The 11,296-nt window shown below is 33.2% G+C and overlaps 1 protein-coding gene across 2 annotated transcripts in view; it reads left to right on the plus strand.

The window, feature by feature from the left end:
• Positions 1–10,203, plus strand: part of LOC136031076 (ATP-dependent RNA helicase vasa-like) — a 49,268-nt gene extending 39,065 nt beyond the window's left edge. Inside the window, exons 6-7 of one of the 2 annotated variants that reach the window (XR_010618425.1) lie at positions 7,884–8,119; positions 9,851–10,180. Coding sequence is in view for 1 of the 2 variants with exons in the window: in XM_065710347.1 (XP_065566419.1) it covers positions 9,851–10,048 (198 nt within the window). In the remaining variant the exon portion in view is untranslated. Of the gene's footprint in view, positions 1–7,883; positions 8,120–9,850 lie in introns of both variants that reach the window. The other variant, XM_065710347.1, reaches the window with a different exon arrangement.
• The last annotated feature ends 1,093 nt before the right edge of the window (positions 10,204–11,296 follow it).

Raw genomic sequence — 11,296 nt, forward strand, 5'->3', positions numbered from 1 at the left:
TGATCATGATAACATGGAATAATTATTGAAGAAAAGGAAAAATGTGTGAAATATTGAATTATTCTAAAAATTTATTGTATCTATACTAAAAACTTCACAAAAATACCCGAAATGCTGTAATATATTAAAAATGGCAGCTGAAATACTAGAACTTACTGAAAAAAACCTACTGTACTAAAAATGTTTAGTGCCAATACTAGAAATACACAAATGCCTGATGTGTTAAAATATATTAAAAATGCCTGAATTATAAAAAAATATAGTAAAAATATATATATATATATATATATATATATATATATATATATATATATATATATATATATATATATATATATATATATATATATATATATATATATATATAAAAAGGGACTACAACAATTCAATGACCTTAAAATAGAAAACCTAAAGTTTGAACCTTAGTGGATTTCGCTGTTAGAAATCAGACATGCTTTTATAATCAAATATCTTTGACAAGATCAGAATGAAAAGACAGTAAATTATCTCAAATTGTCTGCAGTTATAACACAAGTGACAATGAGAATCCAAATATAGAAGCCTGCCGCGTGCCAAGTGCATGGGCCCGGCGGCTGGTAATTGCAAAAATATTTGTGTATATTTTAACAATTAAAACAATTGATTAAAATAATTCAAAAACCTTAAAAAGGAAAACCAAAAGTTGGAAGCTTAGTAGATATTATTGTTAAAAATAGGATTTGCTTTAATAGTCAAATATCTTTCAAAAGATTTCAGACGCTTAATCAGCCAGATTTATTTTCTGTGATGATAGCCACAATGTTTTTCTAAAAAAAGAATAAAAATGTGATAGATTTTCTTAAAAGTAACTTTTAAGCAACAGCGAGAAAGAAAGAAAACAATATAAACATAGATCATTTGCTTTACTAGGATTTGCTTTAATAATAAAATATCTTTCAAAAGATTTCAGACCCTTTATCAGCCAGATTTATTTAATATCTTTCAAAAGATTTCGGACGCTTTATCAGCCAGATTTATTTTCTGTGATGATAGCCACAATGTTTTTTTTAAAAAAGAATAAAAATTTGACAGATTTTCTTAAAAGTAACTTTTAAGCCACAGCGAGAAAGAAAGAAAACAATATAAATATAAATCATTTGCTTTACTTGGATTTGTTTTAATAATCAAATATCTTTCAAAAGATTTCAGACGCTTTATCAGCCAGATTTATTTTCTGTTAATATAGCCACAATGTTTTTTTAAAAAAAGATTAAAAATTTGACAGATTTTCTTAAAAGTAACTTTTAAGCCACAGCGAGAAAGAAAGAAAACAATATAAACATAGATCATTTGCTTTACTGGGATTTGCTTTAATAATCATATATTTTTCAAAAGATTTCAGACGCTTTATCAGCCAGATTTTTAGTTTAAAATTGACACAATATATTCGTGTCGTATTTGAATATGAGTATACAATGTATTCATGTCGTATATGTCCTCTGACACAATATATTCTCAACAAAGATTTTCAAAACGGCTAATGAAAAAGTTACAAATGGATTCCAAACAGAAGGAACAAAAAGGCAAACCGTACAAAATTGAATTCTTAATAATTGACAAGACGGAAAACGTAGCTCAGTAAGAGCTAATGAAGTTATGGCATTATTGTTTGTGCTTTTTTTTTATAAGCTAGATTTTTCCGTAAATTTTCTAAGAATTTTTCTAACCCAACGAGAATAGGAAACACATAAATAGTGGATATTTGATAATTTAACATGGGAAGATAAGGGTTGAAAAACAACTAGTGCCAATAACAGCGTAGCGGTTGGCGACTTTATTGGGAAATTTCAGATAAGATATAACTATCGATATTTGTTGCCATCATATAGTACAAACGCAGTCTGTACGCATTAGGTCTTGTTTAGCTCGGGAAAATCTGCTTCCTTTGCTCTTCTACATTTTGAAGTATCTTAAAAAAGCAGCTGGCTAGAGTTGGCTAAGAAACTAAAAACGTGCCAAATTCTAGCCTAGTTTTCACCTTCCAATTTTAAATTGAGAAGATTCCTCAAAGTCAGATGGCTTTATATGCGAATTCTCCCAGGAAACTAGTTCTCATCGAGAGCTATTGAAAATTTGTGGTTTGACTGGAATTTAATTGAACAGACACTGAATTTGTGGTAAAAAAGTTTCAATCAGGGCTGGTTACACCTCAGAAAACTCCTTAAGCGGCAAAATTGATCAAGTGACTGTTTTGAGTGGATTTTTGGGGTTTTCCAAGCAGGTAAACTAGAAATTTCAAGGGACTACTCTTTACTCATCTTTAAAAAGAAAAATTTTGATCAGCCTAATCGAAAAAATGGAATTCGTACTTTCTATTGATGTCAGTTTCATTAAAATTGAATATCTCCATCATGGGTAGAAAACAAGAGAAGTTAAATGTTTTTTTCCGAAGATATCCGGGAATGTAGTTGTCGGATTCACATATTCGTTTATTCGGATCTCTTATCAAAGCTCAACAGGTTATGGCAAGACTGTCCAATAAATCCCAAGTAGTTTGTTCAGAAACAAAAGTAACAAAAGCTTTGGAGAGGTAGAACTCGGCTAGACCTCACTTGTTTCTGCTTTTGATCAAAGGGTGGTTGCTTCATTCACCTGTGTCTCCAATTGTTGTCTAGGTGTACAGAATACTGTCCCTTCTAAGATGTGACTTTTTATCCCACTTCTTGTTAAAATTGTTAACATTTGTATGTATCTATGTTGGATTTCCTTATGCGTCGAAAGAAATACATTGATGTTCTCAGCAACGTATCCTAACGAAGTTCAAGAGTTGGCTACAGAATTTCTTAAAAATTATATTTTTGTTACTGTTGGCACAGTGGGTAGAGCATGTACGATTGTACTTCAAAAAGTTGTCGAAATTGATGCTAATAGTCGAATCAATCGACTTCTCGAAATTTTGACAGAAAAAGGGGAAAATTTTTGGGAGGAGTTCCAGGGTAAAAAAGGATGCTAGTAACCATGGCCGTGTCCAGGGGGTTACCAAGTTTGAATCCCCTCCCCAAAATTTTGACCGACTCATAAAAAGGTAATAAAAATGCAAAAAAAAATTCTGTTGCGTTTTTTTTGTAAACCCCTCCGAAGCAGCTGTAATATTCCTGCAATCTGTAGTTACAAATCAACGAAGTGGATTAAAATTGAATTTTCTAGAAGACAATAAGGGAGAGAGAGAGGGACTTTTATTTTAAAAACGATTTTGACAGCGCGTGGCGCCGAATTTGTATGCCCTAGGCTCATATGGGTAGTATTATCCCTGAAGTTTTTGTAATATGATCTTTTGTCTATTTTGAACAAAACTGGTACGTAAAAATTTTTATAGGAGGTATTTGGAATAAAGAGGGTTAGTGGGGAGGGGGTGTCGCCCTCGGATCACTTTTTACTCTTAAAAAGGGAACTAGAACTTATAATTTCTAATCATTTGAGTCCCCTCCAAAGTTTATGTAGCCACCTCTTCCATAAAAAAAACCTTATATGCACCCAGGACATAACTTAAAGCACTAGCCCCTGGAATCTTGAGGGGGGTTGTTGACCCTGTAGTTTTTTATCTGATGATTGAATTATTAAAAAAAATGACTCAAAATTTGTATTTTATGGGCTAGGGGAAAAAGGGGGGTGGGAGGGGGCTAGTGTTGCTCTCTGATCATTTTTGACTCTTGAAAAAGGGCAATAGAAATTCGGATTTACAATCCATTGGATTCTTGGGGGCTGTGATACCCCTGAATTTTTTGTTATGTGATCTTTGGTCCGAAGCTTATACTACCATCCCTTCTATAAAAATCCTTGTATACCCTGGGCTCATGGGGGTAGTATTATCCCTGAAGCTTTGTAATATGACCTTTTGTCTATTTTGAACAAAACTGATACGTAAAAAATTTGATTGGAGGTATTTGGAGTAAAGAGGGTTTGGGGGGGGGGTATGTCGCCCTCGGATCAATTTTTACTCTTAAAAAGGGAACTAGAACGTATAATTTCTAATCATTTGAGTCCCCTCCAAAGTTTATGCAGCCACCTCTTCCATTAAGAAAACCTTATTTGCACCCAGGGCATAACTTAAAGCACTAGCCCTAGGAATCTGGAGGGGGGTTGTTGGCCCTGTAGTTTTTTATCTGATGATTGAATTATAAAAAAAAATGACTCAAAATTTGTATTTTATAGGCTAGGGGAAAAAAGTGTGGGAGGGGGCTAGTGTTGCTCTCTGATCACTTTTGACCCTTGGAAAAGGGCAACAGAAATTCGGATTTACAATCCAATGTGCCCCCTTCAAAGTTTATATGACCATCTCTTCCTTAAAAGTTTTATAAGCCCCTGGGACATAATTTCCAATATTTGCCCCGGGTTCTTGGGGGCTGTGATACCCCTGGATTTTTTGATATGTGATCTTTGGTCTATTTTGAACAAAATGGCTATTTAAAAAATTGACTGCATGAATTAGGGGAAAAGATAGTTGGGGTGGGAGGACTAGTTGTCATTAGATCCCTTTTGACTCTTAAAAATAGAATTAGAACTTCCAATTTCTAATCATTTTAGTCCCCTCTGATGTTTGTACAGCGACTTCTTCTATAAAAAAAACCTTATATACCTGTGTTTTTTTTTACATTGTTTTTTTTTGTTTTTTGTTTTATTTTACAAAATTTTGATTGGATACATTTTGGGGAAAGAGTGTGGGGTAGGGGGGGGGGATAGATTTTCTCCTCTTTACTTTTTACTCACAAGTACCTAGAACTTTAAATTTGCAATCAAATGAGCCATCTTTGAACCATGTTACCCAGGAAAAGTTACATTCCTGAGAAAACTTTACTGATTTTTGAAAAAGGGGTAAATAGCTCCAAAACTTCAAAAGATCTTACAAAAAATCTCATAATGAGATTCAGCATATCAGAGAACCCAATTGTAGAGATTTCGAGCTCATATTCATAAAAATGTGGAATGTTTTATTTTTGCCAGAAAAAAATTATAGGTGCGTGTTTACTTGTTGTTCTTATGTTTTGCTTCTTTCCCATGGATGTGCGTATTGATAGAGGGCTCACTTAGAAATACTCATTGGAAATACTAAGCTCTCATGTCCTTTTTAAGTAACCAAAAATATTGGATGATAGCTTGCCCCCTTCAACTTCACCCCCCCTTCTTTGAAATCGTCTGATCAAAACTTTATAGTCATTTTGTTCAGCATAGTTAAAACGTCCAATACTTTCATTTGGTGATAAAACGAACCCCTACAGTTTCTGGGGAAAAGGCTGTAAGTAACAAAATTTAATTGTTTATGTATAGTATTTATTATTTGGAAGTATATAGACATTTTTGTGGGGGACATTGGGAATTTTCTGCCTGGGAAAATTTTTTGGTGATAATTTCCTAGGGGTGAGCTTTCAGGGGAAAATGTTTACACTGGGGAAATTACGAGCATTCCTCCACGAAATTATTTTTTCACTTTGCCTTTGGTGACTAAATTTAACTTATGGATATTTTCCAGGCGAGATTTTAAGTGTGATTGGAATAAGTGTGATAAGTTTTATATATAAAAACTTAACCGAAAGGAATCTTTTAAAGTCATTTTAACTATGCCCAATTATCTCAGTTATTCTACGTAGTTGTTCCTGGTTTTGTCTACGCACTAATTTATATGAAAAGAATTTGTGCTTATCGGTTATATAGTAAACACTATTGATCGCGAATGATGCGAACATGACACAAGAAACTGGTCAAGCATTCTCTTTATACCACACAATTAGCTTTGGCTTGGTTGGAAAATAGATTGTAGCTATATTTTATTTATGTATTTAGTCGGTATTTTGGTTTGGATAGGTTACATATTTAATATATGCTATTCTTTAACCCCCCCCCCCTAATTTGCAAATATATAGCCTAAAATGTTTACTAAACTATTATATTTTTCATATTTTGTTCGATTTCATTAGCATTAATCAAATTTCACTTCTCGATTGTTTATTATATAACTGATAAGTATTCTTTTGACCTTTATATGATCTGTATGCACGATTTCCATCCCTAGGGATGTATCACTATTTCTAGTGATTTTAACGAAAAATGCACTATTTCTAGTGAGTGAACGAAAAAAATTAGGCCATGGGTAAATGTTGAAAAAGACTGCATCTTGATGCCTATGCTTTGACATTTTTTTTTTTTTTTTTTTTTTTTTTTTTTTTTTTTTTTTTTTTTTTTTTTTTTTTTTTTTTTTTTTTTTTTTTTTTTTTAGAGAGAGAGAAGTTTATTAATATTAAATAGAAGACAATACAAAATACAATTCAAAATCGAATTACAATACACATAATTCCCCTCGAAAGGCTCCATGGCCAGGGATACAAGGGGGATAAGAAAAAAAAATATTATACAAGCAATAAATTCAATATAGGCAATCACATATAACAGTTTACAGGCAACATATTTATAAGGGACACAATATAAGCAACAACTAGAAGGAGAAAAAAAGAAAGAAAAAAAAACAACAAAACATACAGTACATACCTGAGGCCTGGGAGGAAAGTGCAGAAAGGAAAACCACACACCACTAACAAAACACAGGGTCCATCAACTCATCAGAAAAAAAATCTGTTTGATTCTTTATTAAATTATCCTTAAGAATCCTTTTAAAAGTCCAAAACGACTGGCATTTCTGCACTGAAGAAGGTAGTGAATTCCAGACCTGTTGACAAGCAATGTTGGGATTGAAATCTGATCGAACAATAGGGGTAGGTGGAATGTGGATATTATTTGAAGAACGAAGGCTATATGGAGCTGAATCAGAAATAAACATAGAAGTTTTCCGAAGAGATTTTGGAAGATTGCCGTGAAGTTGATCAAAGACAAAAGAAGCACAAGAAACAATGTAAATAGACCGTAGACTTAAGAGCTGTGTTGGTGAAGAACGGTTGGTGTCCATAACCAGACGCCGTGCTTTATTATACATGACGGAAAGTGACCGCAGCGTAGACAGAAAAGTAGACATCCATACAATTGGGCAATAAGAAACATATGACTGGACTAGACAGAAAAAAAGAAGTTTCAGAATAGATCCGGGAAATGTATATCTAAGTTTTCGAATGATACCCAAACTCCGTGAGACCTTAACCCTAATCATGGCTACATGGTTTCTGAATGAAAGGTTCTCATCAAGCAGGATACCAAGAAACCGGACCACCCGATTCTCTGGTCTACACAAGGAGCCTTGTGACACCTGAAGGTGTGTAAGCTGAGGGAAAGCTACACCAATTCGAGAAAAAAAAAAGAAAATGTGATTTACCAACATTCAAGACCAAGTAATCGGCATTAAACCATGACATAACTCTCTCAAATAATGCCACAAGGTTAGACTTGATATCACATTCCGTCTTCTAAAGGGTCCCAAGAGTGGTATCATCAGCAAAAGCAACAAGAAAATCTTCATTAGAAGAAGTATTGGAACACGACTGAGCATTAGGCTGACACAGCTTGCAACATGCCAGAGGCCTGGTGTTTTTTACAGCTGAAATCAGATCATTAATATAAATCAAAAATAAAATGGGACCAAGAACAGATCCCTCCAGGACGCCATAATATACTTCAGAAGAGCTCCGGAAAAGCGGATCAATTGAAATAAGCCTACCAGAAATTGAAGTTATGTGAGGGAATTTCCAACCGTGCATAGGGTAAATTCATTGGTACAGGCGAAATCATGGATAATGCAGGAACTTCGTAAAAACATACATATTTTAGAAACTTTACAGATTTCAAAAAGTAAAAAAAATTTTTTTTAGGCTATTTACGGTTACCATAAGGTGGCTGTAATGTTAATAAGAATATTTAACACCTTATACATTCTTTTAATTTCTTTTTTATACTTTTTTTTATAGTGAATTGATGATTGGACAACTTCCAGATTTCTTGTAGAAAAGAGAGTGGGGGAAGGGGTCGTGGTGGTAGAAAAGGGCCATTGGATGTTTCTTAATCAGCTAGTGAGACGACCAAGCCAGAGCGTGGTCGAGTAACCTATATTCCAGAGGAGGAGGAAGAAACCTACGAGCTCGTTTTTCACCGTGGAACCCCTGCTGGAATAAATTTTAGCAAATTTTCAAATGTAGCAGCCAAGGTTAGTCTTTTTGGGACCTGTACTTCGCTTCGCTCGGTGAAAATAAAGACTTTATTCTCTTTCTCAAAATAAATTCAATTTCATACTATTTTACGGTACAGAAAATTAGTAAAACATTTGACGTTTGGATTTTTTATGCGTCATTTATATGAAAATTGTTCTCTAAAATTAATCAAGGTCCTATAGGAGCATACCCAAAGTTGTGACCTATTTGCATCGTTTCTTTATTATTACTGTATTTTTTCTGCTCCTGAGCATTTAATGCGAAGCAAATAAGAATCCGAGACTCGTCACAGAATGTGACGAGTCTTAAACAAGAGTCTTAACCAAGAATGTCTCTCTCTAAAAGCTTGGATTTGTCAATAAACAAATTTAGTTTTGTCACTCCTACATAATTATGTCCACTGCTTTTATACCTCAAAGGGGGAGGGTCTTTAATATATGTCACCAGATGATTTATAAAAAATGTTAAGAAGGCTTGGAGGGAGAAACGAATTTTTGCAAATCAAGTGACCAATGACCAATATGACCAATCAAGTGAATATTAATAAATTCAAAAACATTCCTTTTGCAATTAGAAAAAGAAGAAGATTTTTCGTCCATCATTAGAAATTCATCTATTATTTAGGCAAATAAAAGATCTAAAGCCGAACTGTTCAGCCATGATAAAACAATGAAATGAAAATGACAAAACGGTTCTATGGCCAGTAAAGGAAAACGAAGAGAAGAAAAAATCCAACGAATGTTTCGCCCGAATAAAACACGACGTCTTTGGCGTAGAGAAAAAAAAAACTAGAATCTAAAAAAAAAAAAGTATAAACATAAAATATACATACAAACTAACTAAAATACATAATATACAATTAATCACATGTACAATTGGAGGTTTTTTTTAACTTGAATATGTCTCTTGACAAGTTGCTCTTATAGCGATGAAAATGGAAGCTATTGTCTTTTCGAAAAATTTGGGATCGGGATCTTGAAATCCCGTTCCTTAATTTATATTCTTTGCTATGAGCGGCCAATGTTGTTTGTGGAATTATCTAAAGGCCTTTTATTTCCTCTTTTCAAGAGTTGGATCTTTGGGGCGTAATTTTCTATGTGGCAGGGGGTAACTGCCCCTCCAAGTACTAAATAGTACATTTATAACTTCGAAGACCATTTAGACCATTTCGAAGTACATTTATGGTACCAAACGGCTTATTTTTTAGTTTTTACTTTCACTATCGCTTGATTTGGGAAAATTGGCTCCATCTTTGACCTCTCCCCCTAGGATTTTGACGAAATTACGCCCCTGTTCCAGCTGTTTGTTATATAATTATATGCCCAGTTGTGCACAGGTCCAAACTGTTAAGAGGAAGGAATTTTTCATATAGGCTGTTGCCTAAATTGAAAACCTACATTCTTTTCGTGTCATCACATGTTGCTTCTAGGATTATTCACCCTTCACGACCTCGTCTCCAAAAAAAAGCTCTGGTTTGTAAGTTTATATTAAATACTGTTAAAAAAAGGAGCTTCTTGACAATTTTAATGGTCTTAATTTTACTTTTGATGAACGAATTGTTACAAAAATGTAAATTTTTAACTTTTAAGTACTTATTTAAGTACTAAGTTTCTCATGTGACTTATATTATTAATTTAGTTGTTAATTATTGTGACTTTTTGCATTGCTTTTTTGTAATTAGAATTAATAAGTTAAATTATTAATCCTCCTTGTATTGGATTTTATAGGTAACCGGCGAAGACCTTCCTAGTGGAATTGATTCTTTTGATCCTGCCAGATGGCGTTCAATAATATTAGCTAATATAAAGAAATCTGGATATACCCAACCTACATCTGTTCAGAAGTGGGCAGTTCCAGTCATCATGAAGAAAGGGGACTTAATGGCATGCGCAGAGACCGCCTCTGGAAAAACCACAAGTTCATGAAACTATGCAATCAGTTAAATATGAAAGGGATTTGAATAACTGCGAAATTACGGTAATTTTATAGAATGTTAATTAATTTCTAATAATAATTATATAAAAATTAGAAAGACTAATAAGAAAGGGTCCTATGTGGCTTTTGCCCAGGCCAGCTCCTGAAAAACCTGAAAAGAACTAGTTGCTGAAAACCTGTTTCTTCGATAAATGCAAATGAATAATTACACTGAAAATGATAAATATTTAGACTAATAATTATTAATATTAATCGCATACAATAATTAAACGAAGAGGTAAAAATCAAAAAGGAAAACTTCATGGCTTGTGCCCAGGCTAAATGCGGAAAAAACTAGGTTGATTAAAAAACTTTAATGCAAGTTAATTTGAAAAGGAATTAGAATAACTTTATAATTATATAGAATTTTAATTATTAATGATAGTGCTTAAATAGACGAGCGAATAACCAATAAGAAAGGGAACTTAATCGGTTGTACCCATATTGACTCGAGAAACAATACAAGCAGATTAAATTATTTCAGAAATTTAATAGAATAGGGATTACAGTAGATATCAAATAATCCATAATTATATAGAATGTTAATTAGTTATTAACAATAATTTTTGCTTAGAATGATTAAATGGCTCGTGCCCAGACTGGCTTTGAAAACCTTTCCAGCTTATAATTATGTGCTTGTGGCTAGGGCAGAGATATAATTTATATTAATTAAACACCAAACAACAAACGGAAAAAATAACCAACACGGAACTAACTGAACACTAAAAAAAAAGGGAAAGAAAAAAAAACCTTAAGTTATAAACAGGTAACTAGAAATACCAAAAAGTAAACGGGGGGGGGGTCTAAATGAAGAGAGCACTAAAAGATTTTCTTGTAATAACCTTTCGCTGCTCGCTTGAATTCCGGATATTATTCGAATTCCCGATATCGAATGGTAGTTGATTCCAAATATTTGGTGCAAAAAATCTAATTAAAAAAGAGGCTCTTTTTGTTTAGGGTGCATCTTGGACGGTGTCACAAGAATGTTGGGTGTTATAAGAATGCAGATATTGATTTATTGTGAACATATTTTGGAATGATGACGGAAGGAGGCTATTGAAATATTTAAAGCAAAAAGTTGCGATCTGGAAGTCTCGAGTCTTCGACACAATGATAAATAATTTATTTCGGAATATCAAAATAAATAATCGCAATATATTAAACTATGAATTAAAATGAGTGGTGAAATATTATCACAA

Source organism: Artemia franciscana, chromosome 9, assembly GCF_032884065.1.
Source record: "Artemia franciscana chromosome 9, ASM3288406v1, whole genome shotgun sequence".
NCBI lineage: Eukaryota > Metazoa > Arthropoda > Branchiopoda > Anostraca > Artemiidae > Artemia > Artemia franciscana.